The sequence below is a fragment of the Miscanthus floridulus genome, chromosome 9, assembly GCF_019320115.1.
Source record: "Miscanthus floridulus cultivar M001 chromosome 9, ASM1932011v1, whole genome shotgun sequence".
In the NCBI taxonomy this organism is placed as follows: Eukaryota; Viridiplantae; Streptophyta; class Magnoliopsida; order Poales; family Poaceae; genus Miscanthus; species Miscanthus floridulus.
The window spans coordinates 55,609,961-55,631,279 of record NC_089588.1 but is presented as its reverse complement, the minus strand read 5'-3'; the positions used below and the strand labels follow the sequence as shown (position 1 = coordinate 55,631,279).

Below are 21,319 nucleotides of genomic sequence, written 5' to 3'. Positions count from 1 at the left end.
ACGTTCTATAGAGGCATCGACAGTATTGTAGGCGCTTATCATCCTTTTGCACCCATCAGAATGGAAAACTAGGCTGGGTAGACGTGAGCCACAAGGCTAGGTAGAGTACGCATCCTAGCCCTCACACTTGTAAAGCCGTCCCTTCATCTATAAAAGGGGATGCGCTTCCTCCAACAAGGGGACCGACTTTGGACGGCACAACACACAACACACATAGTCAAGCTGCTACCAAGCTCTTGGCCTCCTATCGACCCTTTCCATCAGAGATTTGAGACCAGTCCCTCTCTCGATCGTTTGTACCCCTACTATGAACCATTTTCGGTGCTAATAAGAGCAGCAACAAACTGGACGTAAGGGACATTCAGCCCGAACCAGTATAAATCTTGTGTCCTTTAGCGCACCATCCGAGCCTAACACGCATCACTATAAATTTACTTGTCGGTGCTTGTACGAAACACCGACAGGCCTACACAATAAAATTCCAACAAAATATTAGTAACCTAGTAATACAAATGAAGAAAAAAAATATACGGAAACAATTACTTATATTAAAATGACTGCATGTGTAGAAGCAACGAGCCGCTGTGTCTGGATGTCTCGATTGAAACACGTCGGTTAGACGACCACAGTCACAGTTAGGGACAGGAAGGTCAGAAGGAACGGGGGCATCTTTGCTAAAGTCGTCGGGGTATAATTCTCTAGGACGACCCCGTTTTCACCGTAACTGCTCCTGAAACATGTCTTCCATATAATAAAACGGTTCAAATTAAACATCAATCAAAACAACGCAAATTAATGTAAAATATAATCATTTGCATTGCAACTCAAATAATATAACCAACACTTATAGCAACAAAAATATACATGGTAAACATACTTCTAACTAAATAATTAATCTTAACATCGACAAAATCAAACTAATATCTTCCTTCAAACCCTAGCCCATAGTTCCCAAACATAATTTTTCTCCTAACCTTAACTCCCATTCATAATATTTCAATCCACCATTCAAACGAAAATAAAAAATATGTTATTACCTTGAGGCAGAGGGAGGGAGGCAGCCAGGGTATGGAAGGGAAGGGAGGGAGACGGCAACAAAGGGCCGGGCGCCGACAGCACTTGGGAGTGGCGAGTAGGCAGGCGGCCAGGCGCGGCGGTCAGGACTGAGCCACGGACCTTTATCAGGCTCTGTCGCGTCACTGATCAGCGCCCCGATCGTCGCCACATCATCCCTCTCGCCATGCCACCATGCATGACACGACACAGGTATATGACATAACATGACCATATTTTCTAAAAACAAGATATCCTATATATAGTGATGAAAGTACTATTCCCTCCAGCTTCCTAGAGGAAGTATACGGATACAGATAAAAGCAGTACTCCCTTCGGTTTGTTTTAACGGTATTTTTCTTTCACAATAAATCAGCATAAACAACATCATAAGCCAATAGCTTGTACGCTTAATCATATTTAACTTATAAGTCATGGCTTATCAACCAACGATCAGCCATGGCTTATAAGTTAAACTAGCCCAACGAAACTAACAGAGGGCACGAAGAAAGAAAAAAAACAAAGAAAACATAAAAAATGTCATTTTCGCCCTGTTTTCAAATGTACTGAAAACAAAAAGAAATAAAAAAAAGTTACGATGACTATAAATACAAATTCCAGCGGACATAGAAATCGAGAACAGGACCAGGATGTATCCCAAGTTCCCAACGTTCTTAGACATTCTATAAAGATAACATGCTGGCTATCCAGTTATAAAAAAATGGCTATGAACAATTGTCCCAAAGCAACGGAAACTTAGGAGGAAAAACATGTACCACGGCTTGCATTGTCTAACCATGTCAACGATAAAACACTATACCATTGGGTGGTACCATTAACACATTCTTTTTTTTACCAAAAATAAACGGATTTTCTCCGTTCAACAAAGGATCGGATCAGGTGCGCACAAAACAAAAGACAAAAATAACCAATATCTTGCAACCACATGATATCGCCAGAGGAACCATATGACCCATCAGCAACAGATGGCGGCAACCCAGTACACCCTACATTTATTCTAGCACAAGGCAACACCGAGAGAGATGGTAACGCATACACTAATGTACCAAGAACACCAGCCTCTTGTTAAACGCTATTCTACACCCATGAAGAATAAAACCATAGGGGAGAATATGGGAGAACATAGAATACACAATTTACAGGGAAACTACTCTGCGGCGATGCCTATACAGGTGGGTGGGAGGGCAGGGGGAAGACACAAATGAGGTGCAAAGAATTAGTTGGCTGGCCAGACCCAGCCAGCCATCATCATAGGGGGGGCTACTGAAACCTCTACTAATTACACTGCTACGGAAGCCAGCCTCTGGCTAGAGGCGGTAGGAGAGCGCCCCAGCACTATAGAAACGAGACTAGCACTATGGTGGCAATCTTCGCCGCTGTTGTGCCATCTTCGTATGAGCATGCATCCTATCGGCATACATCGGGAGGCGCCTTATCTCATCAATCTCTTCGAGAAGCTTTTCCTCGGTAATGTTATCTGTGATACTCCTCATCACCTGCAGACCATGCAAATAAACTGTAAGAATACTGTAGTGGTTTCACTTTCCCACCCAAATAGAGTACTTATTCCAACAGTGGGCAAAATATGATGCTTAACCACCCACAAAAACAATGATGCTCAACTGTGAACAGAACAAGGCTGTTTTAACTGACACTTAGAATTGCTGAAGTGAACGTCTTAGAGAGCAGGATCCTAAAAGACGAAGGCAGGAAATGCAACTCGTAAGGAGAGCTAGCCATGCAAACAGAATACTATGATCCAATGTGACAGGCCAACTGTATTTTGGAAAATGGTTTTACCCCAATAGCAAGACCATTTCAAATGAGTACATTTAAATTTTCAAGCAAAAATCAAGATGAGATTTACATACAGCAATATTCTTAAAAGAAAATAAATTAACAGATGAAGTACAATAGAAAGTATATAAGAACTAGCCTTCCGGTATGTGTTGATGTCGTTTGGAGTCGATTTATCAGATCTAATACGCATACAGGCCCAACACTGTTCTTCCTTATTCCAGGAGCACTCGACAATCCTCCCAGCGACAGAGGATGGATCTATATCGTCTGTTTAAGTTTAAGAACAGCAATAAATATACAAATAGTAGGGCAGAAAAATAGAAACATATGTCGTTAAAAGATAATACTCCTAAATATTTCTAAATTTGTTAAAGAATATTATTTCAGCACTCTGAGACAAATAAGATGACTACAGAATGAACGAGGTCATTATGAAAATTGAAATGCATGTTACCAGTAAATGCTATCCGAGCAGCATCCATAAGTTTCTTTTTCCCCCTCTCATAAAGGAAAACCAGTTGACGATTATCATTTGTAAGCTGCAATAGTCAGACATACAAAACAAAACCCAAATTTCAAAATAGTATCTTCACGATGACTAACCCATTTAAAACAAAATAGTTAAAAATGGTCATAAGACCTCAAACAGAAAGTCCACAGAATTCATCTCAGGGTACTTCCACTTCAGAAGACCTTCATGAGTACGAGTTACATATGGATCATCCCAGCCCTGCAAGAACAATTGAAGCATCAGCCAAGTAAAAGCAAAATTTACATGTAAATAACCACAGAATAAATAGTTACAAAGGATGTTAGAAGTCACAGTAAGGACAGGAGTTCCATATATAGCACTGTTTAAAATTACACATCCACAACAAAATGTTCTAAGCTATATATAAGTCTTCACAAATAGGAAACACTCCATGAGTTAACAAAATATATAGAGAGAGAGAACTTCAGTTAAAACAATTGCAAACAGACACATCCATACGTGAACAGTAAAAATGGAAAACAAAATATATGTGAATTAACAAATGAGCAGCAAGAAATAAAGCGTTTAGCTTTATCTTGCTGTAAACGCCATATAACCCCATGAGGTGCACCCCCACCCCTAAAAAAAATAGAAAACTAATCTCAAACAGGAATTTGACATGGGCATAACTAAAAATAGAAATGTGCAGTTACAAATAAGTCCAACAAAGATGGGAACTCTAGCAAATAAGTATCTGTAAATTTTATTTATCAAAGCACTGCACAATGAAAATACAAACACCACTAAAAAATGACCATTATCAGGCCCATTCCCACAATAAAATGATCTATTCCCAAAACCATACAATTCGTCCGGTTGCACACAAAAACTAAGTAGACCAGAATCATCACATTTACTAGTTACATTGCAGCCAAATAAAGATATATTAGACTACTATAACCATTTCTGTTCTTGTTTGAAATACCACAGGTTGCACCATGCATGAAGGCCATATAAAGCAGACAACACGCCTTAACATCTTCATATCATAATAAACAAACAGAAAAAAGAATCTTACCTGAAATATAAGGCCATCAGCATCATGGCAAAGCGATGGAATGAACTCCTTAAGAACCCTTTTTACTGTTGAGAGCAGCCAAAAATCCTTTCTCCTCACCTGGTAATGTCATATAATAAACAAAAAAAAAGGAAAATTAACTCTGCAGGACTCATGAGTTGAACATCATAATTCAGAATTGGAAAATCCTAGAATCCGATACCGAAAATAATTCCATGTCATATTTGTACAACGGATTGCTCTTAGCACCACTCTCAAATTGCTTTTTCTCATGATAACGTGGCCGTATTATTTCATCTTCCAGCATTTTCCACCTTTCAGAAAATGGCAACTGCATACACAAATTTCCATAATTAAATATAATCCCAAGCCATACTACTGTGTGTTTATATCACCCTACGGTACAATAGAGCTTCTCACATATAGAAGTTATAGCAGAAAAAAATAAATACACCCTCAACGTTCACTAATCGTGTGGCAACATGAACCTTGTAGGCCGGTCTGCTAACCAGGCTAAGGCAAACATGATTATGGCAATGATGAGCAAAATATTGATGGTGTGGACATAGAGTGCAGGTACCAAGAAATAATTCAGAAAGGATGCTTACTACATCTCTTTTCTTTACTAAGTGCGCCAAAGTTTCATGGATAAAAGAGTAAGTCGGAAATAAGTAAATAGCAAAATGTTACTCCCTCCATTCCAAATTACAAGACATTTTAGGTTTTTTTAGATACATAGCTTTTGCATATTAAAAACAGTGTATCTAGGAAAGCCAAAACATCTTATAATTAACGAAGGGAGTATATATGATTCCACAACATATTACCTTAGTTTTGGATACTGCGCCAAGCGCCATAAGATCATATGCCAAGTACCTTCTCTTCAAGCCTGAATCTGGTACCGTGTCTATAATCATCTCTCCATCAATCAAGGTCATATCATGCAGACCCTTCATATCAAAGAAATAAGATTAAAGTTTTGCAATAAGAGGCATGTTCTATGATTGTTTCTCCACCAAAATTGGAACCTTACTTCGAGGCTCTTATGGGGAAAGCGCATCTGAACCCTTCTGAAGCAAAAATTCCGATCAATCAAGAAACAACCATCTCTCATTATAAGCATCATATATCGTGTTCCGTCAGCTTTCCATGTAGCAAAGTAGTATCGCTGTCTAAGTAGTTGCAGATTTTCACTGAACAAAGCAAAATGAGTGCATTAGATAAAAAAGGACATATATTGAACATATGAACCTAGGACCTATACAAAAAGAACCAACACTTCTAATGCTCTGAGAATAGAAATTCTGAAGCAAAATATCAGCATTGGATTACAAGGAACTCATAACAAGTGTGAAAGAATTCCAAAAAAACCCTCCATGATGCAAAAAAAACCTGCAACACTTCTAATGCTTATTTAATGCATCCATCTGTCTAACCCTAGGTTTTTTTTAAAACTTTATAAAAGTTAGCATGTACTAATGGTTCCTTACAATATTTTCTATCATGTCCTTTATATAACATAGGAACAAAAAATATCATAATGCACAAAAAAATGTAAGAGAAATTTGAGTCACTGGTTGATGTTACTCACCTGTTAAGAGAAACTGGATGTGATCCAGGAAATTGTGAATGCCCCCTTCCCTACGAACAAATAAAGGTGATCAGACCACTCTAAATAAAAAGGCACTACTTGTTTGAGAGCAACACATGCATAAACTTGCAGAAATTTATGTTACAAACCAATCCAACTCAAAGTAGTGCATAGAACAATAGATATAAAACATGATATATCTATAGACTGAAACAAGTTTAATCATGACGAAATTCTATTAGTTCCCAGCATTTCCAAAATGCCATTTCTGAGCCTTGTCAACATGTCAAGATTCCAGATGGATTACATCGAAAAATACATTGTTAATGTAGCACAAAAGTATTTTGCCAGACCAGCATGTCAAACTCGCATTCTCAGCCTGCATTGCATGACATGAAATATTCATGCATCTGCACCATGCTAACTTTTAAGTTACGTTCCCAGAAATGAAATAGTTACTGAAGATGGGTTTGGTGGTATTAGAACTATATTCTACAAAAGGTTATCAATTATCATAGTCCATGTTTTCATTGTAAAGCATATACGAAATTAATACATAATATATTGGGTAGAAGTAGAAATAGCCTACTTACAAGGGGCATTTCAAGCAACCGATAACATAGGATACGCAAAGCTTCTTGCTGGTCATATGGCACTTCATCCCCTAACACATCGTCGTTGGTGATTACTTTATCCTCTGCTTCATTCTGCAAACATATTGTGGTGTCAAAACATAGCATTGCTTAGCAATGAAACCGTATAGTGAGGTAATACCAAGGGCAAAAGCAATAGTTAACTCTATCTCATGAACAAGATAAGTAGATCTGATAATTTCCTATAAATTTTGAAGAAAACACTTACACGCAGTGGTTCAGGATCACCATTGTCATCATCGTCATCCTGCTTAGCTTCGCCATTTAAATCGAGATCATCTGGTCTCTTCCATTCTGGTGTTGGAGGGCATGCTATCATCATATTCTCAGGGACCTCATGGTAAAATGAATACAGTGCTTCAATATAGTCCCTCTTGTATATGCCAGGTGGACGCCTTTGAGCAAATATATTTATCGCCTAGAAAAAAACAGTCACGTAATACTGAAGAATAGAATCAATAAAATATCATTTGGGGTCTAGTATCCCTACCTCAGCAACACAAGAGACGTGTGTGCGCATAAGGTAATGAATAATCATGAAACCCGTACGATTATGACCATGGGTACAGTGAACCAGAATATATTTAGGATTCTTTGATTGTTTTTGTCGATCCAGGAACATCATTGCCTGAAAGAACCAACAAAATTTGTTAACGAAGATGCCTTACAGGAAGCTTTTCTTAAAAATGGTGGCTATTGACCTAAATAGGCATTTTGTTCTACACAGCGGAGATTGACGATAGTTGGGAAATTATCTATACCATTTACACCCAAGATGGTTCAGGCAAAAAGAAAATGACCAGGTTACTGATAAGAAGTGTCCAAATCAATTTGTTATAGACAATCCAGGAATATGAAAATGCAAAAAGGTGCAGGCCCCTTCGAAATTAGTGATAGCCCTAACTAACGGGTATGGGAAGGAAAATGATGAAAGGAGAGGAACCACTGCAGATTGTTCCTTCATTCAAACTTGCAAAGGTTACATGTACATGAGGTAGTTTTGCTACAGTAACCGACCTGCTACAGTGCTGGTACATCTTATACATACAGCTAGCAACAACTATGTTCTTATACACAAAACAAATTTTGCTCCTTCACTGCCCCTGCTGATTCTACTACTACCGCAGCAGTTACAACGAAGCCTCTAGAGGACAGTAGCAGCTCCTCCCAGCTGTTGCTGTGCATGTGTTTCAGTAGTCAAAACCAAATTGCCTTTTTACTCAAGAAAACAAATTACTTATCCAACAATTAGCAATACAATGAGCATGTAGCAGTCTAGCAGAACATAGAAAAGGTAGAAAGTGTAAAGTGTAAAACATCACACAAACCTGATGGGTGACGACAATGCCATAAACAATAGGCCTAAGGGCTAGCAGATGAGAACAGAATATCAAGAGATGGAACGTGTTTGCCGTCAACAATATGCTCACAACAGCAACTAAGTGCGATTAAGTGGATTTAGGGATGAAACAGGACGGATATTCCCAATATCCGTCCGATCCAAAAGGGTTTAAACCCTACTTGGATAATCCATATATGAATCCAGAGATTTAGTATCCGTACCGTATCCGAATAGGCGAATACTCAAAGTTGGATTTCTGATACATTATGACATAAGATATCAATATCCGACACATCTGACAGTATCCGTATTCTACTCCAAATCCCGGAAAGAAACGACTATACATATTCGGTATCCATAATATCTGCTTGTGGATCCGGTTTCATCCCTAACTGGATTGGATTAGTTCGTGCTGGATATGCCTAATCGGCAACTCTTTATAAATACATAGGTTTGGTCCATTACAACGAAATCAAGCTTACAACCAACCTCACCAACTCTAGTAAACCAAAACCAACAAATCTCCTAACAATCAGCTAACTTAACCAACAAGCCACCACCTAACAATTTCCACTCCAACTATCCTCAGATTCAGATAAGCACACCTTTATCCTTGACGATATGCTTCTTGCATCACTCATATTGCCAAGCCAGGCATCCACAATAAGGTAGGTAGAATAAATAAAATAACTTGGAGCATAAGCAATGGTGCCCAGGGGTGGAACAGGAAACAAAATTATTGACAGTGGCGCATCAGCCCCCCTCCCCCGCCCCCAAAAAAAAGAAAAAATGGACATATATAATATCCAGAGTCAAATATAATGCTTTTGCAGAGGTATGCATGATTGTACCTCATAGACAAACTTATTAACAGATTCATTGTCAGGTACAGCATCTCTCCCCTTGCATGCAATCTAAAACAGAAACTTTGTTAGTTAAGAAAAAGGTCCTTGAGAAACAAGAAAGCATTTAAGCTAAGCGATCTCACCTTCGCATACTTAGTACCTTGCCTCGTCCATTCTGCTGGTGAATAATACCGGGTGGTATTTGTCAAATCAATCACCAGACCTATCTGAAATGGGAAAACTAAAAGTCAATACAGAATGTATGTTCTGTCAGCCTAATTAAACGGCTATTTTGCACAATATTTGGCTAAACGATGTGTGACCGATTTTTAGCATTTAGGTGAGCACTGATGCATACCAATCAAAGTTCAAAAAGGCGACGCCGTAGGCGCGCCTAGGCGCGACTAGTCGCTAGTCGATGGGTTCCCACCTGGCCTATGGGGGTGTAGGCGGACATCCAATTGCAAGGCGGCGCTAGGTGGCGCAGAGGCGGGCGCGGAGGCACGAACGCACGGAAAATTGCCGCAGCGGGAGGTCGCCAGTGGGGGAGGAGCTATGAGCGGCGGCGGGTGCGGGCGGGCGCAGGCGGCGGCGGGTGCGCACTAGAGCATAGAGAGATGCGGGAGAGGAGAGGAAGAGGAATCGATGGCGGTGGCGGCGGCGTCTGATGCGGGAGGAAGCGGATGCGGCTTGCGGCATCGAGAGGATGCGGGAGACCGAGATGCGGCGTCGTGCGGGAGACGAGTAGATGGATAAGGTTGGAGACCTAGAGTGGGATAAGGATGGAATAGTGGGCTGGATTGTTGCTTCTTGGGCCTTTCTCTCTCTCTAAGCCAGCCTTTCTATCTATCTAAGCCCACTATTCAGCTGTTTATTTTTTTCTTTTAGAATATAAATATATGTATATTAGTATATATACACAACGCCTAGAAAAATGCCTTGGAACGCCTAGGCTAGCCTAGGCGCTAGGCTAAGGGTCAGCGCCTAGCGCCTTCTTGAACTTTGATACCAATGCACATAATAAATGGCATAACGAAGATAAACGATGATGAAACAGTATTTTAACACTACGGAATTCCACAAACCCCACCTACCGATACCATAAGCCTAAGTGATTTGCCATCTATGTGCATATGGAATACATGCCGCTATTTATGCAGGGGTGTCTGGGCAAAGGGGATGATCGTAGAATATCAGGACTAAATAGGAGCACCGATGTGCCACAAACGAGCAATCAGCGACTAATAATCAACTAAAGCCATATCCAAGCACCCATACCCTCCACTGTCACCTCAGATGCCCTAGCTATCTATGCCATCCACTGGATGCCGCCTCCCAATCCTCGACACCACCGACAACCTACGATACGCGGATAGTTCGCAAAACTCGCGTACCAGTGTCGGATACCGTATCGGATACGGATGTTAGTCGCTAAATTCTTACTCTTGATAGTAGCAGAATTCTTACTCTCATCGAGAGAGGATGACACTAGGAGTTGGGGCAATTTTGTTTTTTTTTCTCACACAAATGCCATGCCAACCTGAGGGGTTGGGGATACATATTTATAGGCTGCTAGCCAGCCAAGCATATGCCAAGATACGAAAACAGATGTTGTCCTAGATGCTAAAGATTAAAACAGATGTTGTCCTCGATGCTAAGATGCTGTCCTAGATGCTAAGATGTTGTCCTAGCTAGTTAAGGATGCTGTCCTAGCTAGTTAAGGATGCTGTCGCTATGTACTCGGCCCCGCAGCTGGACAGGGCCACCACATGCTGCTTGACCGACTGCCAGCTAACGAGGCACTTGCCGAGGAGGAAGAGGATCCCGCTCGTGCTCTTGCTGGTGTCGATGTCGCCAGCGTGGTCGCTGTCGCTGTACCCGACGAAGTGTGCCGCCCCAGGGCACCTAGGGTAGTAGAGGCCGTGGTCGAGAGTCCCCGCAACGTAGCAGATGATCCTCTTCACAGCCTACTGGTGCTCCGTCGTCGGTCGCTGCATGAACCGACTAACGTAGCCGACGGAGAATGCCAAGTCCGGCCGTGTGTGGGCGAGGTAGCGAAGGCTCCCCACAAGACACCGGTACTGCGTAGCGTCCACCTCCTCCGTCGTGCTGTCGCGGCTCAGCTTCAGCCTCTCCTCCATCGGAGTGAGAGCTGGGTTGCAGTCGATCAGCCCAGCTAGCTCGCCCAGCTAGCTCAACGATGCGCTTGGCGTAGGCGGTCTATCGAAGCGTGATCCCGGAGTCATCCTGGTGCACCTCGATTCTCAGGTAGGAGAGAGGCCCCAGGTCACTCATCTGGAAGGTGGCCTTCATCTCTTCCTTGAATGCCGCCACCTCCGCATCCTTGGTGCCGGTGATCACCAAGTCGTCGGCGTAGACACCCACCAGCAGAGCATTTCCTCCACTGCCCCGTCGGTAGATGGCCGCCTCGTGCGGGCTTTGCTCGAAGCCCATCCCCTTTAGCGTGGAATCCAACTTGGCATTCCACGCCCTCGGTGCCTGCCACAAGCCATAGAGGGCCTTGCGCAGGCAGAGCACCATACCCTCCTTGCCGGGGATCGCAAATCCCGGCGGCTGGTGCACGTAGACCTCCTCCTTCAAGTCGCCGTTAAGGAACGCCGACTTGACGTCCATGTGATGAACACGCCAGCCCTCCTGGGCAACTAGCGCAAGGAGTCGCACGGACTCCATCCGTGCCACGGGAGCGAAGGCGTCGTCGAAGTCGACCCCCTCCTGCTGCACGAAACCTCGTGCCACCAAGCGAGTCTTGTGCTTGACGATGGCGCCAGCTTCATCCCTCTTCAGCTTATACACACACTTAAGGGTGATCGCACGGTGACCACGAGGAAGGTCAGCAAGCTCCCAGGTGCGGTTGTTCTCAACCGCATCCATCTCCAACTGCATCGCGGTGCGCCATGCCGCGTGTTTCTTGGCCTCTGCAAACGATCGAGGCTCGTCGTCGTCACACGCAAGGTGCAACTGTGCCTCCAGGTCGTGAGGCACCGGTCCCGGCACCGGCTGGTCACCGAGAAGGTTCTCCATCGTACGGTACCGCAACGACTCGCCGTCGTGGTATGCGTCGATGCACTCCTCGTCGTGAGAGAGCGGAGTAGCGAGCTCAACCGGGCTGTGCTCGACACGAGCTGGTGGTGGAGTAGACGTGCCCGGAGAGGTGCCTGTCGGTGCTGGAGTGCGTGGCGTTGCCGGCTGTGGAGCCGGCGAAGAACTCATCGCAGCCGAGGTCCTGGCTGGAGAGCGTGGTGCTGTCGGAGTAGCAGGCGCCGGGGTCGGTGGAGGCTCGGAGACTGGGGTAGACACGCTCGCCGAAGAAGAGCTGCCTACTCCCCAAGCTCCCTCGAAGTGGACGTACTCGACAGTGAAGTCGTCGTACGTCGGAGCCGAGCCGTCGTCCACCGCCTTGTCCCACGTCCATCCTCGCCCTTCGTCGAACACAACGTCGCGCGCCGATGAACACTCCGCGTAGCCGATGAACACTCCCGGAGTGCTCCTGTCGTCGAGCTTGCTGATGTGGCCAAGCTCCTTGGCGAACGTGAGGCAGCCGAAGACCTGCAAGTGGGAGACCGCCGGCTTACGCCCATGCCAAGCCTCGTACGGCGTCCTGCCGTCGAGCGCCTTGGTAGGCGAGCGGTTGAGGATGTAGACGGCCGTCACCACCGCCTCTCCCGAGAAGACAGCCGGCATCCCCCTCTGCTTGAGAAGGGCCCGAGCCATCCCCACAACCGTCTGGTTGTGCCGCTCGACGACGCCGTTCTGCTGCGGGTTGTACGGCGCAGAGTAGTGGCGCTGAATGTCCTCATCAGCGCAGTACGACGCGAATTCAGCAGACATGAATTCGCCGCCGTTGTCGGTGCGCAGCACGCGCAGCTTGCGGCCGCACTCCGCCTCCGCGGCAGCCTGCAAGCGCCTGATGGCGTCCGCAGCCTCTCCCTTGCTGCCGAGGACCATCACCCACATGTAGCGGGAGAGGTCGTCGACGAGCAGCAGGAAGTAGCATCGTCCTCCCGGTGTGGCCGGTGTCACTGGGCCACACAAGTCCCCGTGCACAAGCTCGAGCCTCTCCTTGGCTCGAAAGCTCGCCCGCTGGGGAAAAGGGAGTCGTCTCTGCTTCATCAATACGCAGACGCCGCAGAGCTGCTCCACATGGTCGAGGCACGGCAGGCCTCGCACCATCTCCGTGGCACTGAGCCGCTTCAGGGCCTCAAAGTGAAGGTGCCCGAAACACTCGTGCCACTGCCACGCCTCGTCGTCCCGACGAGCAGCGAGACAGAGGGGTTGTGCCACCTGCACGTTAAGGACGTACAGTCGATTTGCGCTTCTGGATACCTTGGCAAGAAGGCGACGACGACGATCCCAAATCTCATGACTCCGTCCTCAACCACCACGCGCGAACCGTTCTCATCCAGCTGTCCCAAGCTGATGATGGAGTTCCTCAACGCGGGGATGTAGTAGACTCCGATGAGCAGCCTGTGCTCACCAGACACGGCGGTGAAGATGACGGAGCCGACACCCTTGATCTCCACGCCGGAGGCATCCCCAAACTTGACGGAGCCTCAGACGCTAGAGTCAAGCTCGGTGAAGAACTCCCGTCGACCGGTCACGTGGTGGGTGGCACCGGTGTCGAGGCACCACCCGTCAGTCTTGTCGTTGCCGGAGCCGTCGCCGAGGAGGGCGTGTGCTTTCGGCTCGTCAAGGTGGAGGAGGGCCGTTGCGGCCGGTGCCGCTGGAGGTAGCTCGATGCTTGCATGTGCCATGAACAGAGCCGGCTCCTCCTCCTTCGCCTGTGTGACGTGGGCCTGGCCGCGTCGTGGCTGTCGGTAGTCCTTGGCCCAATGGCTAAGCTAGCCGCAGTTGCGGCAGGCGTCGTCTCGTGCCGGCGGCGCCGCCCTGGGCGCCTCCGCGGGCATCACCCTCGGCACGTCCTCGCGCCCCGGCCTAGGCGTCTCTGCGCGCCTTGCGTGGCTTGCCACGCTTGCGACCGCCTGTCGCGGAAGAAGGCTCCTCCTTCTTCCGGTCACCTTGGCTGGCAAGCCACTGCTCCCGAGAAGGAGCTTCCCGCCAGTGGTGATGGGCCCCGAGAGACTGTGGCTCATCGCTGTCGACGACCTTAAGGCGACCCATCGCCTCCATGATCGACATCGTGGAGAGATCCAGCAGGGACTCGATCGAGCGAGCCATCTGCTTGTACTTCTCGGGGACGCAGCAAAAGAGCTTTTCGACAGCTCTCTCCTCGCCGTAAGTGTCATCGCCGAACTTCACCATCTTTTGCAGCAGTGTTGAGACAGAGAGCAAAGTCATCAACATCCTCACCTGGCTTGAAGGCTAGGTTCTCCCACTCCTTGCGAAGTGCCTGCAGTGTGGACTTGCGGGCGTGGTCGCTGCCGATGCGTGCCGCAGCGATGGTGTCCCAAGCCTCCTTGGCAATCCGCTTGTTGGTAAGCGAGAACTGCATCTCGGGCGGGACTGCAGCGATGAGGGCATCCAGCGCCCGTCGATCTAGGTCGTAGTCGACATCGCCGTACCGGACTGCCTCCCACATGTGCCGCACCTGGAGCTTTACCCTCATCACCGCAGCCCACTCGACGTAGTTGGTCTTGGTGAGGGTAGGCCACCCACCGCCGGGACCGACGTCCCTGACAACAGCCTGGAGCCCATGGTAACCATGGTACCGATCCGGGGAGAGAGAGCAACGCTGCCTGTGAAGGCCGCGCTCTCCATCGACCCGTCGGTACCGATCCGGGGAGAGAGAGCCACGCTGCCTGTGAAAGCCGCGCTCTCCATCGACCCGTCCGTCACCGTTGCCGTGCGCGCCTCCTCCAGGAGCGCCACCGCCGTGCGCGCCACCTCCAGGAGCACCGCCGCCGTGTGCGCCTCCTCCAGGAGCACCGCCGGCGCGTCCGCGCCTGTCTGGGCTGCCGCCGAGCTCGTGGGCGTGCGCGCCTGCCCACGGCGCCGCCCACGCTCGCGCTGCCTCCCTTCCCAGCAGCTCAAGGTCTGCGTCGGCGGTGTTGTTAGCAGAAACGGAGCTGCTGATGCTGCCGCGCAGGGCCTCGACCTCTGCTGCCGCCGCACGCGTTGCATCTGCCGCCTCCGCTGCTTCCGCCTCCGCTCTAGCCACTGCCAGCCTCGACGCCCTTGCCGCCGCTCGCTCGCGTTTCTCTGCCGCGGCAAGTTTGGCCTCCTGCCGACGCCGCGTGCTCGAGGCGACCGAGCGCTGAGACTACCCTGCGGACATGACGCGCTGCTGGGGGGCTGCTGCGTGGGGAGAGGGCTGCTTCAGACGAGCTGCACAGAGGAAGAGGAGTGAGCAGGAGCGGCCGGAGCTGCTGCTGCTCGTAGCTGGGGCTGTTGCGAGGCTGGGAAAGAAGATGAGCAAGAGATGCTCAGGCTACAGGATAATACGGCTCTGATACCAGTTGTTAGTCAGTGAATTGTGAATACCGCCTCCCAATCCTCGACGCCACCGACAACCTACGATACGCGGATAGTTCGCAAAACTCGCGTACCAGTGTCGGATACCGTATCGGATACGGATGTTAGTCGCTAAATTCTTACTCTTGGTAGTAGCAGAATTCTTACTCTCATCGAGAGAGGATGACACTAGGAGTTGGGACAATTTTCTGGTTTTATTTCTCAATGCCATGCCAACCTAAGGGGTTGGGGATACATATTTATAGGCTGCTAGCCAGCCAAGCATATGCCAAGATGCTAATCTAAGATGCTAGTCTAAGATGCTAATATGCTATCCTCTAAGATGTTGTCCTAAGATGCCTCTAAGATGTTGTCCAGTCAAGATGCTGTCCAGTCAAGATGCTGCTGTCCTCCCGTCCCTGCTGTCCTCCAGTCAAGGATGCTGGGCAGCAAGACCACCATGCTGTTGCAGCCCCACAAAGACTGCTGCAGCCCCACAAAGACCACAGAGACATCCCATCATTCCCCTCATTGTATTTATTTCTTCTGCGCCTCCCTCCCTTCTTTTGGCTTAACGCTTTCTCACCTAGGTAGCAACTAGGCCAACGCATTAAAATACTGGTTCAAAATCAACTGGAGAACATAACACTGGAGTGCGCACCACAAAGAACTAATTGTTCTGGTTTATGTTAATACAGATGAATTCACCCTTTTGCCTTCTTTTGCTATTCAGGGGCATCAAAGGTGACATGGCACTGGAAACATTTGGAATGATCTCAGAGCATGCAAAGATGGTATATCTGTGCAGGAGAAATATCATTGTAGGGCGATGAAAGGAAATGGAAGGATGATTTGCTGCGCACTGCTGGCATGAGAATACACAAGAGAAGACAAAAAAAAGAAGGCAGTTGCACATTGCTCCAAAAAGGTAGGTTCCTAACACACCTATGTGGTACCAGACAACTAAGAACCACCCTCCCATCTAGCCCACCCAGTGCTGATTAGGAAATAAATGCCACCAAACACCTCTTCTTTTCAGAAGACTAGGGTTGTAGACAAGAAAAGAACTCATTTCTAGGGGCAGAATGATGTCAATGAACCAAATTTCTGTATGCAACAAATGTTAAATAAAAAACGAGACTAACTTCACATGATAATTAATTAGTATAGTAGTAGGAGGGATTACAGTATGGTCCACAAGAACAAGCAAGCAATACTTACTTCGCGGCCAGCTTTTCTTTGTTTGTTAACTAGTTGCTTTGAGGAGTATCGCTTCCCAGGAGGCACTGACTCATTGAATGTTTCATCAAGAGGAACTTTAGATGGTATGATTTTATCTATTGGCTCCCCAAATGCAGGACAGTCCAACCAGCCTGAAATCGCACCAAGATATTATATATAGAATCCACATAGGAAAAAGGATAGTGGAAGAAAAGAATAATGAATAAGCAGGGGGAACACAAGGTGGAATGTATCAGTAACCCAAACTATTCAGAAAATTGCCCAATACTTCGTACCCTGAGGTGCCTCTTTAAAGCGACTATGCCTTTTGGGTTGAGGAGCATAATCATTCCTAATCTGCTGGGAATGTAACCTTGACCCACCATCCTGCTGCTCTCTCTTTAGTCTCTTGCGTCTCTCTTCACGCTCCTGTCAAAAACAGCAAGATCACATAGAAGGTATGGTTAGCATCGATAAACCAAGCTTGCAGGCTCGATATGGTTGAAAAGAAAACTAAAATGAACTGTTTAAAAAGCCGCAAGGCCCTTCTGGCACATAGATAAACAATGCATGCATACCAGCATGTATGCAACATAAAGGCAGCCAACGTAAATCACCCTTCAACAAGGAAACATATTGAACTTCAAAATCATGGTTCTACAACAACTATGCTCACAAAGCAGGCTAGACAAGCAAATGTTACAAGCGCTTGTCTGTACTGTGAAGCGTTTATGCACTCTCGACCTTGTAATGTGCAACAGGCACTTCAGAACTTTCAATGGGGAATGTTTCGCCCCATCTCTGTACTATGTTTATAACTAGTAATAAATAACTTTACCTGTTTAAAAAAACAACTATGCCCGTGGTGCACATTAAGATAACAAATTGTCCACATATTTAAGATATAGAGAGAGAGAGTTAAGAGATTCCCTCGCTTTCTGTAGGCCATTTCCTTCAGCTAATAATGTCAACCCAGCAAAGGTAAACGTGGGTACTAAACAACATTTATCGTAACTAATCAGCAATCATTAGTAAGATCCAAGAACAGATATGCCAAGGGCACAGTGCATGGAATGAACATCGGCACCAATGAAAATAGTTGCGTACCCGGCGCAATGTTGCGACAGCAGATTCAACATGTTCCTCCTGAGCATACTCAACCTCCACTGGCTCATCGTAAGGCTGCTGCTCATCATCATCAGGCACCGGCGATGCGTTCAAATCCATATCCATAGAGAAGGTCATTCAACGCCCACTACTTCATATATTCTGCAATCAGTTCGGTTGGACTTGCACCTAGCAGAAAATGGTGTACTCAGACACTCATGTGGACAAAGAATGCGTATTAGAGATGTCCCAAGCTACCAGAAGCAAATAAACTGGCATGCATTCAAAGAATGAGTGCGTCAAGAAAATGGTGTACTCAGACACTTATGTGGAGAAGGAATGCGTATTAGAGATGTCCCAAGCAACCAGAAGCAAATGAACTGGCATGCATTCGAAGAATTAGTGCGACGAAAAAATGGTGCACTCAGACACTTATGTGGAGTATTAGAGATATCCCAATCTACCAGAAGCAAATAAACTGGCATGCATTCAAAGAATTAATGTGACGAGAAAATGGTATACTCAGACACTTATGTGGAGAAAGAATGAGTATTAGAGATATCCCAAGCTACCCGAAGGAAATAAACTGGCATGCATTCGAAGAATTAGTGCGAGGACAGCACGTGCCGGTCAACCCCCCGCAAGTATGGGGAACCCCAAATATGGAGGCGTCCCAGGCAATCATTAGAAGCGGATATATAGAAACAAGAATTAGCTGAAACAGCGCACGACTAGCAAAGCGAGCCGCCGCAAGGAGCGCACACACCGACACACGGAACGAATTATTCCACGGAACCAGCTAGGGTTCGCGAGCACGCGCCCAATTCCCCACGCCCCTGCTCTCCCGGAGCCTCGCGGGACCCAGTCCAAGAACCCTCGGCGCGCTGAGCTAGCGGAACCACCTCTCCCCGGGTAAAAAAAACACACAGCGGGATGGTCGGGACCCTACCTCGCGCGGCGAGCGGACGGAGGTCGCCGAGGCCCGCCCCCCTTTCTCCCCGCGGGGTGCAGCGGAGCGGAGCGGACCCTTGACGCGGCCGCGCCGACGGGCACGGCGGCGGGGAGACGACGACCGGCGGCGGCGAGGCGGGGGCGTTCGGAGCCGAAGCAGGGGAAGGGGGAGGGATCTGCGGGTTAGGGTTTTGGAGCCGCCATGCGACGGGCGGACGGACGAGACGAGGGGGGAAGCTGGGGTCCGAACCGAATCGGGTCGAGGGGAACAGCAGTGGCTCGTGGTCAGGAGAGGGCGGGGGATTTATGAGATGCCCAGATGAACTCGGTGCACCACGTGCGCCCGTGCGCCCTCCACGTGGCGTGGATCCTACGGCGCCGGTGGGTCCAGCTCGAGGGAATGATGACGGCAACGACAGGAAAAGGAGTTTGCAACAGAAGGCGGTGCATGGGCGTAGGCAGACCAGGTGACAGCCGCACTTTTTGGTATCACAAATTTTCTCTCTATTTTTTTCTAAAAAGAAAAAAGAAAGCAAGAATGTAAAAATTGTAGCTTTGCCTAACTTCTTTCTAATGAAGTTGTGGGTCCCAGCTTGGCTACGGGCGGATTTGCCCCCTTGGACAATGCCAGAGCCGCGCGCGGGGGTGGACGGCCATGGGGCCGCTGGAGCTGGAGTCAGCGCGAGGGCGGAGCGCTGTAGGGCTGTCGGAGCTAGAGCCAGCGGGGGGTAGAGGACCGCGGGGCCGCCAAGCCACCGGAGTTGGAGGCCAGCACGGGGTGGACGGCCACGGGGCCACCAGAGTTGGAGCCGGCGCGAGGGCATAACGCTGCAGGGCCGCCGAAGCTAGAGCTGGCGCGGGGGGGTGGAGAAGTGGAGGCCGACGCGGGGGCGCGAGAGTGGAGGCCAACGCAAAGGGCGCGTCGCCAAGGACAGGGCGCGGGCAGGCGGGTCACGCGAGGCCGGGGTGGTGGCGAACTTGTAGAAGATGGGGGCTGGACGGAAGAAGCTGTGACCTACGGCATGGTGCGTCCGAGAGAGACCGCGTGTGCGGATAAGGGAAGGAGCGAATAAGGAAAGGAAATAGAGAAGGAAAAGAGATGAAAACGGAGAAAAAAAGATAGGGGTATTATCGGCATTTCACTAATTTGCGTAGCATGAGAAGCTGTTTTACCAAACGGTTCGACAAAACAGATTCAGCTCTACTAACAGAGCTACTTTTCGAGTCAAAGCCAAGAAAAGTTGATTCACCAGAGAAGTTGAGTTGTACCAAATAGACCCTAAATGTCAGAATCATACGTATTTCAAGTCTAAACAGACCAATGCGATGAGTAGGAGCCGAATAAACAAAAAAAAAACTATATTCTCTTCTCCATGTATTAGTGTTCTATTATTATTGTACAATACTTGCATGCAAGCAACTGATGCCTTATTTTATTCTCTTCGATTCGATGTATCTAAGTCGATTTAGAGTCAACAACCATGGTCGCACATTACACTGTTCTTAGTTCGTTTTGTCCTCAGTTTGCTTTTTTTTTATCACACTGGAGGTGCTCTCACATCCTTCTTTTTTCCTTTTCACAATATACCATCTCACTGAGCGTAGGGGGATGACCGTTCGCACCTCGCCATTACACACGTGCATGCTTCGCTGTCGTCCACAAAGCACATGTCAAGTTTTCCCTAACGAGCAATTTGGACAATACTCCAAGTCACACACCTAGATTTATCGTCTCCGCCTAGAATTATTTAGGGTCAGGTGGCAACTAAAGCTCACTTTCGTCCTCACCCCACCGCCCGTCATGTTTGCATCCATGAGAGGTCAGGATGTATGGTGGGGGCCTGTTGAGCATGACAATGCAGACAAGAATCTGCAAAGCCGCATTGACAGGTGGGGATCATCGTCTCCTTCCAAGTTGGTTTAAGATAAGCTATGTCAAATGATGTTATACGGATACGTGATTATAGGTTACGAAGTAATTTTCTAGAGAGAGAGAATAATGGTGTACATGCACTTTTTTGTGTCAACTAATTGTGATTCTACACACCTCCTTTTGCTAATTTGTGTTTTTATCCTCATTTGAAGTTGAAGTGGTCGCCCTCATTTTGAGTGTCTACCATATGTGTGTGTGGGGATTAAACAATTTAAAAGGAAAGAAAGAAATAATAGAAATCGCCTCGAAAGACCAAAGTACCTTTTTCCCTTATCTCGTCATCCGCACCACACCACATTTCGCATGTGAAGAGCCTGATAATAACTTTTCATGACCCCTCTTTGTGAAAGTGCTTCTTCCTTGTTTGAGGTGTCGTCTCAAGTCTTGACCTCTTCCACCAAAGCAAAGACTTAATAAAATTGAAGAAAAAAGTTAGCACTACCGGACAGCTTAAGCAAGGATTGTTGGCAGATAATTATATACATAATTTTTCATTTATTAGAAACAAAAAGGTAGCACTCTACGGAGGAATCATCATGTTACAAGAAACTATATACATGGGCCAACCAAAAAATGCTACTTTTGGGCTGAAGAATAGCCTAAAACAAACGTGCACTCTACGGGCAAAGAACAGCCCAAGACACCCTTTTATTTTTGAGTGGGCTCTGTCACATTGGGCTCCCAGAATCCAGCCCATGCAATTCATGTTTTCCGATCAACTTGTGTGGATTAGGTACCCTTACAAAAAAATTAAAGAAAGGAAAGCTTATGGATGAGATTGAGCTCATCCACAAATTTCAGAGCTCGAGCTTAGCACCCGAGC

At 47.3% G+C, this 21,319-nt stretch overlaps 1 protein-coding gene across 2 annotated transcripts; it reads right to left on the bottom strand.

The window, feature by feature from the left end:
- Positions 1-2,094: 2,094 nt before the first annotated feature.
- Positions 2,095-18,822, bottom strand: LOC136483737 (uncharacterized). Of its 2 annotated transcripts, XM_066480885.1 has the most exons (18): positions 18,562-18,822; positions 17,613-17,801; positions 16,802-16,934; positions 16,506-16,657; positions 8,999-9,082; positions 8,862-8,924; positions 7,159-7,296; positions 6,877-7,086; positions 6,609-6,722; positions 6,016-6,065; positions 5,458-5,617; positions 5,252-5,374; positions 4,627-4,755; positions 4,425-4,523; positions 3,515-3,604; positions 3,329-3,413; positions 3,011-3,141; positions 2,095-2,570 (listed from the first exon to the last, which is right to left on the bottom strand). In XM_066480885.1, exons 2-18 carry the CDS (start codon positions 17,748-17,750, stop codon positions 2,430-2,432), a joined length of 2,040 nt encoding a protein of 679 aa, XP_066336982.1. In that variant the 5' UTR covers positions 17,751-17,801; positions 18,562-18,822; the 3' UTR covers positions 2,095-2,429. The 2 variants fall into 2 exon arrangements, with proteins under 2 accessions (XP_066336982.1, XP_066336983.1); XM_066480886.1 differs by lacking the exon at positions 18,562-18,822 and having other exon boundaries at positions 17,613-18,554.
- Positions 18,823-21,319: the final 2,497 nt, after the last annotated feature.

What these genes read in the sequence shown, in the direction of transcription:
- LOC136483737 (XM_066480885.1), bottom strand. Translation starts at nt 17,750, where the DNA reads ATGACCTTCTCTATGGATATGGATTTGAACGCATCGCCGGTGCCTGAT. An exon ending in CTGTCGCAACATTGCGCCGG is followed by an intron (nt 16,935 to 17,612) that starts GTACGCAACTAT and finishes TGTTTTTGACAG; the next exon opens with GAGCGTGAAGAGAGACGCAA. An exon ending in AAAGAAAAGCTGGCCGCGAA is followed by an intron (nt 9,083 to 16,505) that starts GTAAGTATTGCT and finishes TTCCCATTTCAG; the next exon opens with ATAGGTCTGGTGATTGATTT.